This window comes from Haliotis rubra, unplaced genomic scaffold, assembly GCF_003918875.1.
Source record: "Haliotis rubra isolate DU_JTF1 unplaced genomic scaffold, ASM391887v1 Scf80, whole genome shotgun sequence".
Taxonomy (NCBI): domain Eukaryota; kingdom Metazoa; phylum Mollusca; class Gastropoda; order Lepetellida; family Haliotidae; genus Haliotis; species Haliotis rubra.
In genome coordinates, this window is record NW_025767524.1 from 75,562 (window position 1) to 97,828 (window position 22,267).

The following is a 22,267-nucleotide window of genomic DNA, read 5'->3' on the forward strand; positions in this document are numbered from 1 at the left end:
TAAAATCAGAGTCGATTGGACGGTTCCGACTATATTGTAGTTACTGTTAGCTTGATAACGGTGTAAGAATCTACACCGAAAGGTCGCTCTATGCAATAAACAAGAAGTTGTCATCCACAAGCTTGTAAGCTTCATTTTTGATTCACCAACTTCTATATGTTGTAAAATAGTTTCAAACATGTTATAGCATGACGTTTTTGAAAAACATTTGGAAAACATTTCAAAAACATTTTCAGTATTTTTGAGATATTTAGACATTATTTGTATGATATGTCATGAATGTGTCCACAATGTTTTTAAAACGTGATGACAATATTTCATTAAACATGTTCTTGCACAACATTTCAAAGACATGTTATGAAACAGTTTCACCCATGTTATAGCATGACGTTTTTGAATAACATTTTGAAAACATTTCAATAACATTATGATTTGTTGTGAAACATTTTTATAACGTTTCAAAAACATTTGGGCGAAAATGTTTTTGAAAAATTATTTTGAAACCTTATGAAAATATTTCGAAAATGTTTTGTGTTAGCTGGGTAGAATGCCGATCAAACAATTATATGGCGGTGGTCTGTGAAGAATCAAGATGGTGTCTGACGTGTGAGTAATATGATCGAGTTTGATCATCTATGTCAGCCTTGCCTAGATATCGAATTCATCATGACTGGGTTTGAACACAGACATGTTACAAATCGAATAGAATCTAAATTTGAAAAAATGAATAAAAATAAAAAATACAATTGCATGTGTACGGTCGATATGGTTTGCTGATGTAATCGTGTAAGTGTGTCTCATAAATATGTACTTCTTGCCTTCCGTCCTGAAGAAATTCTAATCTGGGAAAAACTCGTAGTAAAATATTTATGCTTGTAATATTAGTTCCCACGATGAACATTATGTCCAATAAACTAGGCACAGCGGTTGAGTGCTGGGAAGCCTTCGCCCCGCAGACAGACACGGAACTACAGTCTTCCCTACCCCCACACCGGAAGAGCGTGCCAGTTGAATGAGGTCGAGCTGTACGTACGATGAAATCAATGCAGCCAAACAAAAGCCTTCTGTGATGTTGAAGACGCTGATTGGTCGGTGAATTACGTATGCACGTGTTGCTCCTGTCAGTTACGAGTCCACGTGTGAGAGTTCGCTCCAGACTGTGGGCTTTCCTCTGCAGTAGGAATTCCCGATAGCGTCTTCACCGCTGGCTCCAGTTACATCGTCGTAACTGCCTGGGCTATCGCTCAGATTGTAAAACCGTTCACGTCACTAGGACTAAATATATAGGCAGAGAGTCCATAGCTGTGTGAATGTTGTGTGCCGATTCATGAAAGGACATTTACTATCCATGCCGATTAGAGGAAGCCTAAACAGGTGTAATACACGGAGGTAGTATATCCCGACTGTAAACATGGGCAATAACACCAGCAGGAAGGACCAACGTCGATCTCGTCCCGGGGGACAAGCTGGTGAGTAGACAACCCACGTCAATGTACTTCAAACATGGAGATTAAAACAGACAAATCTCAAATATTAAAATATCGTTATTTATATGTTTACAACAAGTTGCACATGTCGACATGGGATGGTAGGATATTATTACATGGTATAATCGTTTATCGTACATGCCTGAATGTTTTAGCTAATCAGTTATTAATGAGTGGTTAAACATTTGTGCACGAAGGCGTAAGTTCGTATAATGGATTTAAATGTTAAGTAGAGTAATGTTTCAGCTGATTCATTTTTAATAAGTAGGCTGAACGTTTTCAGTTTGAACACCGTTGAGGAGCCTGTCTGAACTTGGGGTACTGAGACCTACTTTAACGTGTGTGAGTTATCGAACTAGGGCATGGTAAAATTCCATTTGAAGTGTGATGTGACAGATGGTTGTGCAAACATATTGACCTAAACGGATGAACCTCGTGTCTGGTAGTAGGTCATCAACCCTTCACCATCAGCTGGAACTATGTCAGTTGCAGTAACCTCCCAATCAGGTGTCTGCTTCAGGCACGGAACACATGAAATATACAAGCATTTCCTGCTGCATATATCACTTCCTGGTTCTTAAGCTCTGTTGGTAGCAACACGTGTTGATGGTCTCGTGGATATGCATGAATGGTAGTGTGGGCTCACGGGCATGTGGATTTGTATAAACACTACTCCATCTGACAGTATTGTAGGTTGGACCTTAACACCAGGTGGTTGTTTCTCACATGATGGAATGGAAATAGGATTATACCAAGGGAACGATTGATGCCAACGATGTTAGAACGATATTTAGGGTTTTATCTAATAGTGTAATTGATATTCTTTTGGGGTGATCATGCATTATCGAAAGATATTTGTCTCATAGGATAGTTTTTATCTAATTGTGTTATTGATATTAGTTTAGGAGTGGTAATTTATTATCGAAAGATATTTGTTTCTTTGGATAGTTTTTATCTAAGTGTGTTATTGATATTCCTTTTGGGTGGTCATGTGTTATCAACAGATATTTGTTTTATAGGTTATAGGATAGTTTGATCTAATTGTATTATGGATATTCTTCTTTGGTGGCCATGTGTCATCGAAAGACATGTCGATTGGGGATGTAGTTTTCCAGATGATACACCATTCCTTTGAGTATTGGCATAGATCAGTGTCAAAAACTTCTTGACGAACCAGCAGTTCTATCTCTACTATTTCCACTGGATCAATGCAACATCAAAAGGTCTCACAAGTGGATTGCGAAGACCGTTACTAAACCATCAAGTATTGTAAGAGTTGCTCAATAATCAATATTTAACACACGCCAAATCATGGAGCGATTCGATCAAAATGAGAATGAAACATTCACCAAATTTATTAAGAGATAATTAGATTTATCAAATATTCGCTGTTACATGGAGAGAATCGATCATAGCTAACATTAAACACCAATAAATATTGATATTCGATCGTAAATAGAGCTAAACAAACGCCAGTTCATGGAGTTATTCGATTATGATAAACATTCAGCATAAGCCAATTCATGGAGCGATTCAACGGTAATTAGACTAAAACATCCGACCTGTTCATGGAGAGACTCGCCCATATTAAACACTATATAAAACCATGACACTAGAGAACAGCTCAATCATCATCCGACAGTTCATCGAGAGACTCACCCATATTCAACACTATATAAAACCGTGACACTAGAGAACAGCTCAATCATCATCGACAGTTCATGGAGAGACTCGCCCATATTCAACACTATATAAAACCGTGACACTAGAGAACAGCTCCATCATCATCGACAGTTCATGGAGAGACTCACCCATATTCAACACTGTATCAAACCACAACACTGTAGAATAGCTCCATCATCAACACAGATCTTACTGGGCGTCAAAGATAAAACAGGGGTGTTAATTATATGAATGCATCACTGGGAATCAGTGATGACACCAGGTGTTCGCAAAAAGGGTAAGCAGTTTCTAGTGATGTTCTATCATTAAAAATCATTCGCCACCATCACGGAGAATAAATCGACCTCGCATCTACAATGGAAAGCAGGACCTGCCTAGGTCCCATTGCCCAATGTATATCCTACCAACGACAGTGTCTTCAACACGGTAGGTAGGTAGTAGTTTTCTCTCCCATCATGACTTCCCCAGCTGTAACTGTAGGATAAAGAACTCCCATGTACAATAAGTACTTTTGTAGCAAGTCCCGTGAGTTGTAAACTGGGTATTGCTGCACGGCTTGGCCTATTTATACTGGTTTCCACACAGGCACACGCTGCCCTTTGCTTACACACTCCAGCTTCTTAAAACCAGGTTTAGAATCGGGAAACGGAAATAGCCTTGATACTTTCACTCTCCATGTAACAAATCAGGCCGCAGCGTAGATAACTAATCTTCGAATTATACTAATTATGTTTGTTAAGATAAATGTATCTGCAAGAACAGATTATTTCAGCACTTGAAAATACTAATTAGCCTTGTGATGAGCTATCCCCAGTAGTGCAAACATCGACCAGTCATTGTTTATTTGCCTTAAGTTCAAGGCTTTTTGATTTATTTCCTCAGTGACTGGAATTTATTACGTTTTAGGAGATGATCCTGCACACTCCTTCCTCTATAACTAACGATATTCCTGACCTCAACGAAGTCGGCAATACTATTCTTCCGTAGTTAATTTCATACTGCTATCATTGTGGAATGTAAGTGAACGCCTAATGCTTTCCCCGTCACCTTGGTTATAAACAAACTACCGGCAGTTAGGTCTGTGTCACGATCGCGATCCCAGAAGCCAGTCGTTTGTAAACAAGCTAATTGATGTTGTTTAGAGAATACATAGTAACAAGTTGATTCCGTACCGACTGTTGTTATTGCCTGTTATTATTGTGGTGCGTTTGTATGACCGCGTTATGGTCATAACTATTGTTGGTAATTACCACGTTCATCCTCCACCAATTTGGGCCTTCCTCCTACATCAATATATAACGGGAATACTAAGGTGCGTTAAACCTAATTCACCCACACTACTATTACAGTTATTATTAGTCATTATCGTCATCATCATTGCCACATTATTAGCATATTTATTGTTGATGTAAGGGCGGTGGGGTAGCCTAGTGGTTAAAGCGTTCGCTCGTCACGCCGAAGACCCGTGTTCGATTCCCTACATGGGTACAATGTGTGAAACCCATTTCTGGTGTCCACCGCAGCGATATTGCTGGAATATTGCTAAAAGTGGCGTCAAACCAAACTCACTCAATTATTATTGGTGTGGTGTTGATGTCCTGCAGCAGCAGCAGGAGCAGCAGCATCAATACACCCCTGAGTATTCCCTCACACACTGACCCACTCTGACAACAGCCCAGACTAGTCCTACTTGTCTACTCCAAATAAAGAACCTCCATTTATGACGTGCTTGAATATACATTTTTATATTCCACATCTAAACTTCGGTTCGCTAACCCACCGGAGACCAACTACATAACCGTCCCAGTAATAAACAAATTGAACTCTCATTGCCTTAATGACAGAACAGCTTACAACCGATGAAGTTTCTAATGCTAATATCATCACTTTAATTGGTATATGTCTGGCAAACATTTGATGTATACGGGTCTCCAATTCTCCTGATGATGCTAATGTAATTTGCCGTGGATAACCAGAGGATATTACATCCCTGCGTTCAGCCAGTGTTCAGTAAACAGCCTTGGATAGCAAAGATCCCCCAAAGTCAACTGTTGACGCTTCCTCACTTCTGTCCACATCTTCATCTTCCTAAACAGACAAGGAAGGCCTGTGGTGCTTGCTCCACAGATTTCAATTCCTTTTTTCAGGAGGCCTGTGCTTTAATTTCGCCCCCAATCCCTGTTTTAAAATCAATCGACACTAAATCAGCGCTTGATCGAAAAGGTGATCATTGTTTGAGTGTAGTCGATGGCAGGCTGAGTCGATGGATGGACTGCCAAAAGACCATTATACTACATTTGTAATGTTCGAGCTTCCTAACTAAACCGGGACCTTTTCATTTTTTTCTCGTCGAGTGCTGAACTAGTAAGTGTTTTAGTGAGTTGGTATATTAACACCTGTGCGTCACATTTCGGCTTTATATTTCTGTGATCAATAAACATCGATTACATCAATTAAAACCATGAGCAAAGATGATCATGATTAATGAGAGAACATAAGTTCACACCCATGATTAGCGGATCCTGATACGCCTAAGTTATACAACTTTTCACATTTTGTTTCACCCATGTCCCCGATTGGTGTGCGCGAGCAAGCTAATCTTGTTTACAACTATTTCCTTCCCGTGACGTGAGCAGATTTCAATATGATACAATACAATATCAGCATGCTGTAGGGTCGTGACTGGTGTAGGCCTATCTCCCCGTCACTGACATTGTAGACTGCCTTCGTGAAATGTAATAGAATTTCATCATATTCATAAGAAACACAGCTAACTGTCGCGCAGTGACGTTCATCTTTAGTTTTCTCATTCAAAGAGCACAACCACCATTGTGGTACAAAATTTACGTCATTCATTGGTCCCGATTGTATCTAATCTAGTGATAATCGCAAAAGCTGGGTTAGATCACCTTTAAATATATTTGCAATACGCCCCGTAATAACCGGAATAGTTTGGACATGTCATAGAGGGTAGCGTACACAAGACGTTTTTATCACACCAGACAATAACTGTGAAAAATAGGATAAAGACATGACATTAAGTGTAACAGTTAAGACATGACATTAAGTGTAACAGTTAAGACATGACATTAAGTGTAACAGTTAAGACATGACATGAAGTGTAACAGTTAAGACACGGCATTAAGTGTAACAGTTAAGACATGACATTAAGAGTTACAGTTAAGACATGACAATAAGTGTAACAGTTAAGACATAACATTACGTGTAACAGTTAAGACATGACATTAAGTGCAACAGTTAAGACATGACATTAAGTGTAACAAGTTATGACATGACATTAAGTGTAACAAGTTAAGACATGACATATAGTGTAACAGTTAAGAAATGACATAAATTTGACTTAACCTGAGCCGCTAAACGTTCACGATACCCGATTTTTTGCTTTATATTTTGATTCTTGTTTAACGTCGCAGACCCAGGTTCGATTCCCTACATGGGTACAATGTGTGAAGCCCATTTCTGGTGTCCCCCGCCGTGATATTGCTCGAATATTGCTAAAAGCGGCGTAAAACCATACTTAGTCAGTAACGTCGCAGTCAGCAATATCCCAGCTGTTAACGCGGCCTGTAACTAATTGAATCTGAACCAGACAATCTGATGATTGATAGTATGATCAAAGATTTAAACCGTTGTGTACGATTTCACGCTATCAGTCAAGTCTGTGAAACTAACCTCCCGATTCATTATATCTCCTCTTAGGACCACCATATAGGAACTTATTTCAAACCGGGAGCACCCCATGGGTTTCTATTTCATAAACGCGAAACTAAAATAATCCCGCCTTCCGTTTTTATATCACAATATTTATGAACGTTTTTCTCTTGATGATGAAATTATGAATAACTAGATTTCAGATGCAATCGATTTATCATTTTCAAAAAATATATGTTATTGCAACATGAACAATCATATTAATATGATATATGTTATTTATTTTCATTAACTTGAAATGAGCGTTGAAGCATGCGCAATCAATACTTTCATGATGTCAGTGAGTACGTCTCCCCAGTTTAAGTCACACAACCTTTGCCCGCACTTGCTTAAACCCTCGAGAGGAAACAAACACATGCCAACCCCACGCTTCTGGATACCCATCTCAGGGCATAAACACCTATCGCTTCCTCTCATCTGTTTTGATAGAGTGAACCACCTACCGTTCCCCTTCCCCCTCCCCCCGTATAGGCCTTGCCAGATGTGCCCCTCAAGCGTCTACTCCCCACTCTCCCGACACCCTCACCGTTTGGTCTGCCTTCAATGACGTATGGTCAATACCTAGTCCGTACGTTATTCACGCTCATCGTCAGCTTGAAGAGACAGGATAGCCTCGGGATCTCACGCGACTGTTCTGCAAAGTCACTTTTTTCGGAAACGTTATCATGATATTTGTTCATGTAATCAGATGAAACATATATTATTGAAATGAAATTTATTACTGCTAAATCCTGTGGATATGAGTGAGTGAGCGCTTATAGGAATATTCCAGCAATATCACGGAGGGACACTAGAAAATGGGCATAACACATTGTACCCATGTTGGGAATCGAACCCGGGTCTTTGGCGTGACGAGCGAACGCTTTAACCACTAGGCTACCCACCGCACCGCTGTTGATATGGAATGAATGGTACCCTAACCCACGGTTATAACGACCTCAAAGGGACTACTTATTTACCTCGTTATAATCATAGTTCGTTAACGCACTTCGACTAAAACATACAGCAAATTTCAGGGACAAATACAGTTCGTAATATCCGTCATTTCGTAATAAACGTAGTTTACTGTATTTGATGTCTTCTCATACAATGTACAAGCACAATCAGACCCCACCATAGACTCCTTGTCTCTGAATATATATGACTTTAAAAGTAGGAAATAAATAAATCCATTTAAATTGAAAAGGAGCCCCAGTGAGATGGGAGATTCCTGAACCTGAGGGGATCTAGACTTGCTTTAGTTCATTTAGGGCTTTAGCATTGCATGGAGGACATGGCAGTAGTAGAAATAATGTGGTTTACGGACGGTAACCCCACCCCTCCCGACTGCCCTGACACAACAGATAGACCCGTCGCCTCAATAACATGAATGTGAGTGATAGTACAGAGTAACATCTGTGGTCTCTGAAATGAACATATTTTACTGAATACATGTAAAATGTAGTCAAATATCAATAAAAGGGATCCCGGACTCTCTGTTCATTTTCCAACCCGAAACTGCAGTGATCTAGACTTGCTACCTACGCTAGACTTGTATGGGTTGTATAGTCTGCAGGTTTGTGTAAGGTCTGCACAACAGACCAATGATGGTTCGATATGAATTTTCAGTCATGCAGTAACACTATATCAATATAGACGTTTGAACTGCAAGCGTTAACTCACTCATGACAAATTATCACTAAAATGGAATAACTTAATTAAACAAGTTTAAATAAATACATTACCGAATCCCAACTTCTCAATGTCATAACCTGTTATGCACTCTGGACAAGATGACTAATTTAAAGATAAAAGAAATAAATCAATAATTTCGCTAGAATTCAAACTGCAAATGTCAGTCTGATCTAACGCCCATGTGTGAATATGCGAATAAATTGATATTTTGGTTAATTACAGTTTTCTCAAATTTCATTAAATCCACCTTTTAAAAGATAACATAGTATCAAACTCTACCAGACGTAACCCATAATATTTTCAATGGTTCCGATTACTATGTCGGGAAGTGCAGCCTTCTCAATAAAACATGACGTTGGTAGACATTACCTCTTATCGTGACTTTCAAATTGTATGCTACACACTCATACAGTCGCGTGAGAAGACTTAACGTTTCTACTTCAGCCTCCATATAAATGAACTATCAACATATACGCGTTTCAGCACTGGTATATCCATCCCCTTGAAATGTCAGAAGTCCACAGTAGATATATATATGTACCATTTGCATAAAAATGCCATAATTCCTCGCACAAAACGCTTCATAAATGCACGAAAAATGGTCGACAGCTTCAGTACAGCAATATCTAGAAGATCATAAAAATACCCAATTCTATATGAGTGAGATAACGGTCGATATACGCCGTTACGGGGAACCTATATACTGGTTAGAGTTCTTCATCGATCATACTACCAATTTCCTTGAAGAAATTATTATTCCCGAAGAATTACAATCGTCGAATTCGTATGCGGCGCTTGCAATCCGGACGGTATAGATAGTATTGGCTATTTGGCTGATAAGACCTGTTGGCACCGGTTGTAATCCATACGTATATATACAGTTACATCCAATTGTGATTGTTCCTCACATTGTATGAGGGATTTTAACTACACGCGTATTTTTTTCTAAATTTAGTATTGCTTGGCGATATTATGTACTTTTTGTATATAGATTGCACTTTGGAGATTGTGTCCTTGTGTCCACAGCACTGACGATATCCATGATGAAGTGAGTAATTTTACGCCGTTTTCAGAATAATTATAAATGCCAAGGACAGTTTGAATGAATGAATAAAAAACATGTAGGATTGAAACATTTGTCACTGGATGAAACAAAGCTTTTGCATCTGGACTAGCGCGCCCTCGTTCTGTCACACCTATACACGTGAGTTATCCCAAAGTGCCAAGGGCTTATAATCAGGGCCACATCCTTCTCTTACAAGCTGTGACATCGTCATATAACAGAATTACTGTTCAGTGAACCCCAACGTACCAACTATACTCAATTACACATTCAGTTATATTATATTTATATTATTCCTCGTTTTAAAAATTGCAATATATATCCCATCTTTTTATTATCTCGTATAATTTGAAATGCAAAACGTCCAGTCGTATTCCAATCGCTGTTTATTTGAACTCGCATCACTACTATTCAAAATGGCGTCAACCCAGCACACTCACTCACGTAATTCCGATCATCCCATTCAGGATACGAATCCCAATTCCGTTCATGTTTTGTTACAACAATTCTTTCATGGACGCTCCCTTACACCGACAACTAAATATTGGATCAATTGTATCGGTTTCCTCTCACAAATCCCTGGATCCTTGGGTTCAAAATCCATAAAAATCCGCATCTTACTACCTCTCCTCTTCCACCAGCAGCACCTCCTGATGAAAATGGACACTCCGCGTATATTTTTTTTCTGTCTTTGGCATTCTCCAGTGTTATTACGTCACCACAACTATCAACTTGTATTCCCCTCCGACGGTGACATAAAACTTGGAAACTGTTCAAGACGGTGTTCTTTTTCGAAAAAAAGTGTAACTTTCAAGGATGCTTCGGGAACGATCGTGCTGATTATTTATTTCCCTTGAGTCTGAGCTTCCATGCTCCAAACATTTATAGTTTTATGTACGTGTGGTGTGATCTAGATATTTGTGTTTACTTGACACTAAGCTTTCAAAATGATAGATTCCGTTCTCGATTAAGGTAAATAAAAGTGCTGATATCGATATTTTAATTTTATAATCGCAAGGTTTATAAACACCTTCACACTGGACTTGGTTGTTATCATTATCATTGTCATTGTCATCAGCATCATCACTACGTAGACTCCATGATAAGGGGGACTCGTAAAGATCTGGGTGCCGTTGTACAAAGCGATCTTAGCGCTAAGGTGACCGTAACCCCCATACCTTAACATAGGCTTAAGGTAGCCTAAGCGCTAAGGTTGTTTTGTACAACGGCACCCAGGGTTAGAATTGGTCTTCAGCAATTCATGCTCGCCGTAAAAGGCGACTAACGGAATCTGGTGGTCAGGCTCGCCGACTTTACAGATTTACCCTTTACGTGGGTATTTCATCGTTTCAAAGTTGCGTAGATCGATGCTCATGATGTTAATCACTGGATTGTCCTGTTCAGACTCGATTATTAACAGCCGTCTTAAAGTTTGACTGTTGCTGAGTGAAGTGTTAAACAGCAAACATAATTAGTCGGCAGGTGTGGCTATGTTGTCTGAGACTCTGCAAAGCGCTGTGCCAGGATCCTATGGTGACTGGTTTGAATCCCAGATGCAGATTGATGATGATTAAAGGTTTGCCAGATCCACATTTGTAACTCAATCATCACGGTAACATCACGTGATATAACAGGTACTGAAATAAGCAGTGTTAGCCCACTAAATCATCACACTGACACCCCGTGATATAACAGGTATTATAAAAAGCAGTGTTAACCCACTAAATCATCACACTAACACCCCGTGATATAACAGGTACTGTAATAAGCAGTGTTAACCCACTAAATCATCACACTAACACCCCGTGATATAACAGGTATTGTAATAAGCAGTGTTAACCTACTATCACCCCCCCCGTGATATAACAGGTATTATAATAAGCAGTGTTAACCCACTAAATCATCACACTATCACCCCGTGATATAACAGGTACTGTAATAAGCAGTGTTAACCCACTAAATCATCACACTAACACCCCGTGATATAACAGGTACTGTAATAAGCAGTGTTAACTCACTAAATCATCACACTAACACCCCGTGATATAACAGGTACTGTAATAAGCAGTGTTAACCCACTAAATCATCACACTAACACCCCGTGATATAACAGGTATTATAAAAAGCAGTGTTAACCCACTAAATTATCACACTTACACCCCGTGATATAACAGGTATGGAAATAAGCAGCGTTAACCCACTACATAATTCAATCTTATTGCTGAGATAATGTGGAGGCAGTTAAAGAGAGAGAAATACACGTTTAAATCCATTATTGGCAAGAGAAATGTACAATGCCTCTATTGTTTATTCATAAACCCATACACTGAGGTTTTACCTATCGACATAACTTAGTCGCAGTGAGGCTGAAATAAAGATGGTGAGACGTTAATTTTTAACTTTCTCCTTAACTTGAATCTGTTACGTTGCCAACTGTATTGTATTTTAGATCTTTACTCCTCAGACAAAGCAGACTGCGACCAAAGATTAGTATTAGAAATTATACATTTTTCATCTTCAGTTGTCCATGCGTGTCGTAAGAGGCGACAAGCAAGATCTGGATCAGACCCGCTGACTTGGTTGACACATGTCATCGTATCCCAAATGCGTAGATCGATGCTCATGTCGTTGATCACCGGATTGTCTGGTCACGACTCAATTACTTACAGACAACCGTTATAAAGCTGGGATATTGCTGAGTGCGGCGTCAAACAACAAACCAACCAATCCAATCCATTTGGATGGGAGAATATGAGAGAATGTGTGTGAGAGAGAGAGAGAGAGAGAGAGAGAGAGAGAGAGAGAGAGAGAGAGAGAGAGAGAGAGAGAGAGAGAGAGAGAGAGAGAGAGAGAGAGAGAGAGAGAGAGAGAGAGAGAGAGAGAATATTTTATTATTGTGTCACACAGATGTTTACATAATATATAAAATCTTCTGTATCACATATGAAACATCTGCCCGGCCTTCACAGGCCTACGAGACACATAAAATCCATAAAACAATGCATAAATAAAATATATGTCTATACACACATAGTAAAACTTAGAGAAAAGGTGGGTGGTGTAATAGCATACGCTATAATAATAAAAAAAATCATTTATGTTTAAAATCTAACCTTGCTTTGTATAAGGCTATATCTTACAGTCAGGCTTTGGTAGAAGGGAAAACAGTATGGTTGATGTACTGTTACTCGGACTGATGATGCCAACCCGTTCACGAGAATCAGGTGTCGACACCGTGGCATTTCAATGATTTGTGGCTTGCATTGACGGGTTTCAATTAACCTAATTACTATTGTCATTATAGGTTTGACATGTCGATCTAAACAATACTCAACTGCGACAGACCTTTCTGCAAGGGGAATATCAAATGTGTCTCTCATAGAGAGCGTGACTGATAAAGTTGTCATAATATCTCTGTACCCGCAAAACCATTTTATTGATATATATATATTCTGGGTCGTCGTGTTGTATATAGACTGTTCTTACAAGAGTGAGTTGGGTTTTACGTCGCTTTTAGCAATATTCCAGCAATATCACGGCAGGGGACACCAGAAATAGGCTTCACATAATGTGCCCATGTAGAGAATCGAACCCGGGTCTTCAGCGTGACGGGCGAACGCCTTAACCACTAGGTGAGTTAATACTTGTATTATTTGGAGATTCCCTTTCCAATTTGTCTTTCATGAAGTTTTAATATGTTTAAATATGTCGCTCATATAGTTTTATTTTAATGCAGTCCGCCAACCCTAAAACTATTCACTGAATTCCTTATGTCCGTGCTAATTAAAATAACCTGGTTTCATAATCTGAATAAACCTTGAAATTTCATTTGGGAAGGTTTGTTAGCTGGATATTGATGCAGTATATTGTGATGGAAATATTGCGAAATATCACGCGGTGGAATTAAATATAAAATATTCATAAGCCTATAAGCGTTAGGTGTCTGTTTGCACAGAGCCTAGATTTACAACTACGCCACATCCATCTGTTTGTTTGCATCCCGACACGTGATACAAGGGAAAATCATAACCATCGTAAATGATCGCGAGAAGTCACGAGATCGTCAAAAGAATATTCAAGCGTCTCATGTATCGATCGGGTTCTTCCGGTGTTGACAAACCTAATACTCCCTCAGTCCAAGACGTGCTTCACGAACAATGCACACGTAGCACGAGCTTGGCATGCAAGTGATAACGGACAATTACTGACAGTAATTAGTCATCCAGTGGTTCCAGTCTGCGGAGGAATCCCCCAAGCGGGAGTGTCAAGCCGATTCACCCCCATTGTGGCCTGAATAATCGCACTCGAGGCCATCTGTCGAGTGCTTAACCCTTTCTCAGCTAACGATTCCGTCACTTCATTTTGTCCAGTTTAGATACCTAGAAATAATTCCCAACATACAAGTATCAACGATTTGCCCCGTTTCTGTATCTGAAGCTTAACATTAAATTATTTGGGTATGAAATATGCCTTTCTTTAAAAGGCATTTTTTGCAATACTAAGTGTTAATGTTTGACAAAGGGGTCTGCATTCGAATTGATTAATATTTCAGAAATCAATAAACGCGCGTGAAATTCTTTTGTTTGAGACAAACCATTTTGTGAAAGGGAAGCAAGACAGAGTGTCTCTTCCCGTTGTCCTTCCATCCCTGGACATGCGTAAGTAACGTCATTTTATACTCATATCTGTTCCATCTATCGTTATTTGAAGTTAATAGATGAAGGACCTTATTCATAATCAGCTGCGATGTTATACGAGAAGATCTTTAGAAACAGTTCGTTGTAATAAATAGAATTAGGAGAAATCGGAACCCTTCATATGCAGTCAGTTTAGATTAATTCGAGAAAGCCTACTTATGTATATAATCTCTTGAAAATAATAGAAGGACCTTAGGTTTCTGACTTGAATCAAACAAGCTACTTTGTTTAGGGTGTCACTCTGATCGAGGTGTTATGCTGTAGGATGAAGCCTGGTTCTGTGTTCCATAGAAACACAGAGCAAGTTTCAGAAGGAGCATGTATTATTATACATTCGATTAAATTTGCTCGGTAAATCTTGCACTTAAACAACTTTTATTGGTACCTAAAAGATGAAAGTTATCATCAAGTTGATAAACCGACACTCGACAAGACCACGGCTTAGTGTATTTAATTGAGCAGACTTGTAACATGTCTCTGATCGTTACCATATTACACAGTTTATTATAGCAACCCCAGCACACCACCCTGGCTGGCACTGAGCCATGTTTCGGCCACACGCCATTACGTTCGAATCACTATTGCGTAGCCGTCGGTGTACGAGAAATAGCTCTGGACTGACTCACAGTGAAAGAACATAGATTATATATTAACCAGTGGAAGACTTCGTGTGATTCCATGTGATTCCTGCAAGCTAAACCTCAACACGCGCACCTGCTCTGCGGTCGTCACCTCGATTAAATTGGCCATGGTCTTAATCAGATTCGAGGAATTTTGTTGGAGTTCAGCTGTTTGAAAATCCTTTGTTGGTGTGTTGATTCACTAGTGGAAGAAAAACATACTGTCTTTAGTTGCTTTGCTAAACGTTTAACAATTATCTCAATCATATTTAGGGGCCAGGATTTAGATCATTTTCCTGTACTGGAAAAAAACAATATGTTATTATTTATATTTTATATTATATGAGCACGTTTCAAAATAATCCTTGAGACGGACTGACGTAACGTCATACCTATATATATATCATATATATGATCTTGAAGTTTATCAAAGTATCAAGTATAAATTTGCATACATATAAATCCAGTTTCAAAACTTCAGTTTTCTTTTCAGTACGTTTTAATTCTGTCGTCTTGAATTTTTAGTAGAACGTGTAGATGTGCTGATATATTATATGCAAACAGTTTAAAACTTTATACTTTTTCTGAAGATGCCCTTTTGTTATATTACCATGTTTGAATTAAATCTGATTTAGGAGGTCGAAATAATGCTAAAATTCTTCATCCAAAATTGATTTACCATTTATGAAAGGCTGAATGAAAAACAATGAAAGTTTTACTTGGGGATGGGAACATAGCTTATTTAGGAGATTATTCCATTTGTATGTACGCCCACACATATCTAAAGAGAAAGATGAGAATATCATCAACCAGTCTGTCGATCGGAATTTTGACAGCTTAATAATTTTGAAAAAAATAATTCTATTTTTTTAAATGTTGATTTAATAAGTACTGTTTCTCTTGCAATGTCATATTTGCTGACATGTTTTTTTCCAAATTCAACTCATGTCTTAAAGTCAAATTGTCATCTTTATATAATATCTGTGCGTATTAGTTACAATGTGTTTTGACCATTTCGATTCAGTAGTCGTTAAGATAGATTTTGGCCAACGACGGCGTTCCGGTAACGAGGGTAATTACATGACCAAGTACTATAGGAAATCATTGATGACAGACCGCTTTATATGTTAGGTGCTCATTTCCTTGATGAACACGTCAGACCGGGATCAATGTCCAGAATCGAGCAGTATGTGTCAGATATTTATGAATATGAAAAGGTCACTTTGTTAAAAGCGATAAACAGTAATTCAGAAACAAGATGTAATTTACTGGACTGTCTTAACCTTGTAGTGAACACCTGGTGTCATCACTAATGTTAAAAGACCCATTTGTATTGTTTCCTATCCGACCAGGTCGACCAGGTAACGCAGCGGTGAAAGTGTTCTTTGAATGATCCGGGTTTTACTAAACTGGTCGAACAGGGTACGCGACTTCATGTTGCTGCAATACTTTACTACTAGTTTGTATATACTTATTGTCAACAGCGAATTAATCGTATATCTTCTCTTGGGGCGCCTAATTCCGTTTCTCTAACATGTTTAAACCGCAAGGGCATGGTAACACCATTATGGACATAGCTTTATAGAAATTTAAGTGATGTGCAGAGTTGCCTCCCTTATTGGTCCAGGATCCGTTAATAACTGGTTTGAACTAACGATTATGGTCCTTTGTATGTCGGCATCATAGCCGCACTAGTTGGTGTCATCACGTTGATCAGACTTCATGTTCTCTGTGACATAACTTTCCACCTGCACTGAGCGGGGAGAGTTTTGATATAAAAGAATTAATGCTCTCGACTCACAAGTTGTTCTTTTCCATACGTTACGTTGACGTAGTCATTCAGCGTTGGCTCCTCATTAGCATGCGACCATGCATTCAGCTGCTGTTCTGATGTTAATTATCTCGTTATTGTTCACCCCCTCCTTTGAATTACCGCATGTTTTCATCGTAACTCGGAATTAATTGAGAAATTGAAATTTGAAGAGTTTTTGACTCCAGGCACATCCTGCCTTCTCGTACATTTCTTTAGATTGGTGTAAACATTTCCATTTCGCTGCCTCCCTTCGCATGAAGTGGAAATGAACAGGAACTCCATTTTAGAGCCTGTTTTCGGTCCGTCTCAATCAATGTCCCTTCAAAAACGTCCACGTCGTCACATTAACACACCACTGCAGATCGATGCATATGGAAAGACGTGTTCCCATCCATGGCGCATCAATGTCAGATATCCCCAGAATCCTTTGTTCCGATTTCCCCAGGAAATCCCAATTTTGAGTCTATGGCGCTTGTATCTTCAGATGGCGTCCATTGGCCAAATACGGCACTTTTATCGCCGTTCTTCAATGGTAACACCTCTGTAACAAAGACGTCCCGGTCGACCCTTCATGAAAGACCCTGGTGTGTTATTTTATTGAACTGCCAGACCGCCCTTCCTTGAGAACAAGGCTAAGGGTTTGTAATTGATTTACCACGAGATTCCGAGGTTTTCTGAACCGCTGTATCACGACTTGGATCCAAGTATTCCAAACGGAAAGTTTCGTGTTTCAATTTGGAAGCCAGTGTGCTTGTTTCCCTTCGGAATTGGTATGATCGTGTGACAAAATAGATTTGGAGATTGAAGACATTCAAAGAAGGAGAAAAATTGATAGGAATTATTTTAGATGAAATTCCCATCAGAGATTTAATTTTGTCTCTCGTTTCCAAGCACATTAGCGGAATTGTGTTTTAGGCCCTCGCTGTCATTTCAGATTACCACCAATCATTTCAGCGCATGGGTAAAATCATATTACATAATGCCTGAGTGTACAGTTGTGTATTACGTGACAGACATGCCCATTTCCTAATATGATATTTTATACTTCCTGGTTCTTTATTAAAACAAGCATACCGTTAACCCAAAACATCAAAGACTGTATTGACGTGATGTGTTAACAAAACAATTGTCCACTGTTTAATACATGTGCAGATTTATGTGGTATTGTCAGTTTTATTGCCTTTCTTTATACTGCTGTGAAAACAATGCCCTTGACACCAAACGTTTTGAAAAACCCTCGGTAAACAATGTAACGACACCATAGTTCGTAACATAAAAGGGATTCGTGACCATACAACTGTAAAACCCTTAGTGAACAATGTTAAAACCATAGCTGGTAACATCTAAACATCGACCTTTCCGTGAGGGTATGTATAATCACATAACGGTAAAATGAAAGTGTGTATTTGGTGTATTTACCGACGAAGTTTCCTCTCTTAGAGCAATATGCGGCGACTAATTGTGCAGTCTAAGAGCAACGAGCAGGTGGTACCAGCGATGTCCACCAACTGATCATCCTCTCCTAAGAGCAATGAGCACCGGCTGAATATCATCTTAATAGCATTGTGCACCGACCTATTATCCGCTACTAAGAGCAATGTGCACCGAGTGATTATCCGCTACAAAGAACAATTTGCACAGGCTGAATATCCGCTACAAAGAGAAATGTGCACCGACTCATTATCCACTACTAAGAGCAATGTGCACCGACTGATTATCCGCTACTAAGGGCAATGTGCACCGACTGATTAAATATAAGCCAAAGCCATTTCCATGATCACCTGAAATCTCTACCAGAGTCCATATTATACCTTTCCGATTATATCATGTATGTCTTAATCGCTCTGAAATAGTGAGCAGGTGTTCTCGAAAATGATGTGCGTATACCGTGCATAATGACCTACTGTTTTTCTTCTCTTAAGAATGTATACCGACAAATATTTCGAAATATTTAGATGGGGAATCGACACAGAGAGGGAGGAGGTTTTAAAAAGAATCTTTTAATCAGCATAGCGAAACAAATTACTGATAGCCAACCTGAATGAAAACGTTGCAAAATATGACGTTATCGATCAGGCTGATCACCCATCAGCTGAATTCGCTGTGTAGGAAGTCTATCATCTATGGATCTAATCAGGGAGGCACATCCCCAAGTTGAATAGATCATTGTCAGCCTCAGAAGTTCATGCATAGGTTTGATCAAAGCCATGGCCAACAGCCAGCGGTTACTATCGGGTTTGACAATCCCTCTGAGGATGAATTAATGTCAACCCGTAAGTTAATCCTGTTCCGGTGTGTCTGAGAATCCCATGTAGGCCACACCATACTTCATTCCTATAAAAAAATACAGGGTTCCACAGCGGTGGTATATTTTTAAACTCTTGGATCTATTCCGAGACCTTTTCTTATTCAATGCCATGCCTCTGATTTGTAGTTGTAGCATCGTATTAGCCGCGAGGACCATCTTGTTCTTACCAAACAAGTATTATTAGCCTCAGAGAAAAGTATAAGAGGAGTGGTAATGGCACTAACACCAAGGTTGATGTCTGTGACGTCACGCCGTCGCACGTGATCACGCGTCACACGCCCGCCCGGTGACGTCGGTGACTGAGGTCGTAATGTCGACCCCGTCAGTAGGGTGATTGGTTAGACTGCCCCTGGCCATTAATGGAACTGGTACAAGACATTACCGCCCATACTGAAGCGGTCTTTATTAGATTGGTCTCCGTCTGGCGAGTCATGGCGCCGGCGGGTGTTGGACATACTTCCACTCAACAACAGTTCCCTCAAAGTGTATCGTACTCATTCTGTGATCCCTAATGAATAATTAAGAACTCACTTTACCACCATTGTATTTTTATCACATGTAAGGATTTTGGAACATATATTTTCAAGTTTGCTGATTATCAAACCTTTCTTATTGTTGTACAATGAATGAGATATATATTTTTGTAAACGGCCCTCAACGAATTGAAGTCTACAAAATATGCTTATAAATATTTTTATTTAAAAATAAATCCTTTAAAACCGGAGAGCGCTATCGTTAGAGCAAGACATACTAGCACATTTCTCGAAGACCCGGTACCATCTCTGATTTTTTCAGTTATCCATTCACAAAAATGCTACAATTTTGCTTTTACGCCATATGGAGTGTGTTCCGACGGATAATCGGGACGGATTATTCTCCGACGTTGCCGTTATATTATTCAGTGACGTATGCTAAGAAGCACCATTTGACATTATAGTTTATAAGCCAAGTATCAGACGCGCTTCTGGCATTTTTAGATTTGAAAAGTCAGTGGTATATTCAAATATAAGCTGATGAAATGTTGAAATAGAATATTTCTTCCTCGATCGTCGTAATTGAAATGTCTGGCGGAAGCGTATATATGTCGCAGAGAAAGGGTTTTTGTTGCCACAGTCTATTTCGGTCCATATGACGTAAGATGAAGGACAACAAAAACTAGACAGAGACATAGTTATAGAAGGATATAACCAGTTGTTCACACGGTACGTTAAGTACTAACTCTTGCAGCTAACCCCCGCCCCAAAGCTAACCCACAGGCAATCTAGGAGTACTCTAATTATGGACGTCAATTCTGAATAGATCATTTGAAAATATTAAGTCGGTTACAAACTTTTAAATTCTTGTCACTTCCTAATTAATTCCCAAAGTTTAATATGTTAACATTTTTAATATCGCATTGAGTTGTGTTTTACGCCGCTTTTATTCCAGCAATATTGCGAACACCCTAAATGGGCCTCACAAATGGCAAATATTGAAATTAGACTAAGTGATGTTGTGGAATATGAAGGAGAACTTGGTATTCGTTTTTGACATCACAGTTAAAGTAAGAATGCGTGTGATACTGATTCCCCGAATACAAATGTGACCCATGCCTATGAACCTCCAGGGGATTTGGTCTCGTCCCCGAGGCGACGTTGTGGCGTGGGTTGTCAGGATCGGTGCCGTGGTCATTGTACTCCGACGTCGTGGACTGGTGCTACCAATACTAATGGGTTAGCTGATCCAGACATGCCTATCTGCTGACCGTCCTCACCATGTAGAGGGAACGTTCAGTGAGGAATCAAAAACGAAAAACGTTACCATGCACTGGGAGGAGTATCTCCTAAAGCAGTGCCTCATTTATTCTACAACCATCGCTATACAATTATTACGAAATTCACAGAACATATAAATATAAGCGGCCAAACCGTGTCCGTATATGATTCTGAGTGAGTGAGTGAGTTTAGTTTTACGCCGCACTCAGCAATATTTAAGCTATATGGCGGCGGTCTGTAAATAATAGAGTCTGGACAAGACAATCCAGTGATCAACAGCATGAGCATCGACCTGCACAAATGGGAACCGATGACATGTGTCAACCAAGCCAGCGAGCCTGACCAACCGATCCCGTTAGTCGCCTCTTACGACAAGCATGGGTTACTGTAGGTTCATTCTAACCCGGACCTTCACGAGTACATGATTCTGACAAAGTTCACATGTGTTGTGTACATTACGGAATAGTAGGATAAAGTGTTATAATGACATATGGCTAAGGTATGACAAAACCTGCTGGAAGAGCAATACTCTTCACATTTCAGAACACATTACAGGAGGGACTTCCACCAAATGAAGTTTCACAGAAACGAAATATAAAATTGTAACCAACTTAGTTATCTCACAACATTTGAAGTTTTCAGAGCAAGTATGGACATTGAATATTACGCTATGCATATTTAACGAGTAGATACAACTGACTGACTGACTAAGTATGGTTTTACGCCGCTTTTAGCAATATTCTAGCAATATCGCGGCGGGGGACACCAGAAATGGGCTTCCCAAGTTGTACCCATGTGGGGAATCGAACCCGGGCTTTCGGCGTGACGAGCGAACGCTTTAACCACTAGGCTACCCCACCGCCCTGGTAGATACAATAGTATTATGAATATGTTATTACTGCTATCGATGACGTAGGCTAAGAAGCGACATCCAAATAATAAAACCCGGAACCCAGAAATCTATACGCAAAAAGAATTTATTGTGAAACCAACACACAGCAAAGATCATACGCAATATACAATTATATATTGTTAAACAAACTAGTTTACAAATAAAGCAGAGATTTGGAAGATGGCTTCATTAAGTTGGGTAACTTGTGCCCAATCCTTTTCTTCAAACAGTCCTAGGCTGGATTTCACAGTATGATGCTCACAGAACGGCTGGTCTTGATCTAACGATAGAGGCATGTGTCTGTCCACTTTCATAGTCTTAATAATTGTCCATGCTATGATGGATCGGTGTGTTCACTGGGTTCCAAAAGCTTCTAGAAGGTTATGCTCGACATAACACAATGTCATACGATTACTACATTGTTCTACATTGTTAAGAGTGAACTATGCTGTCACTCATTCTGTCGCCAACCCTAATATTTGGTCATTCTGGGTGTTCCCCATCGAGAAGAGTCTGCTACTAGCGGAGCGGGACCTCACCGAAA

At 39.5% G+C, this 22,267-nt stretch overlaps 1 protein-coding gene across 1 annotated transcript in view; it reads left to right on the plus strand.

Moving 5' to 3' along the window:
• The first annotated feature begins 1,119 nt into the window (after nt 1-1,119).
• Nucleotides 1,120-22,267, plus strand: part of LOC124261586 — a 44,155-nt gene continuing 23,007 nt past the window's right edge. Inside the window, exon 1 of the mRNA XM_046695911.1 lies at nt 1,120-1,469. Coding sequence (XP_046551867.1) covers nt 1,412-1,469 — 58 coding nt within the window. The 5' untranslated portion in view covers nt 1,120-1,411. The remainder of the gene's footprint in view (nt 1,470-22,267) is intronic.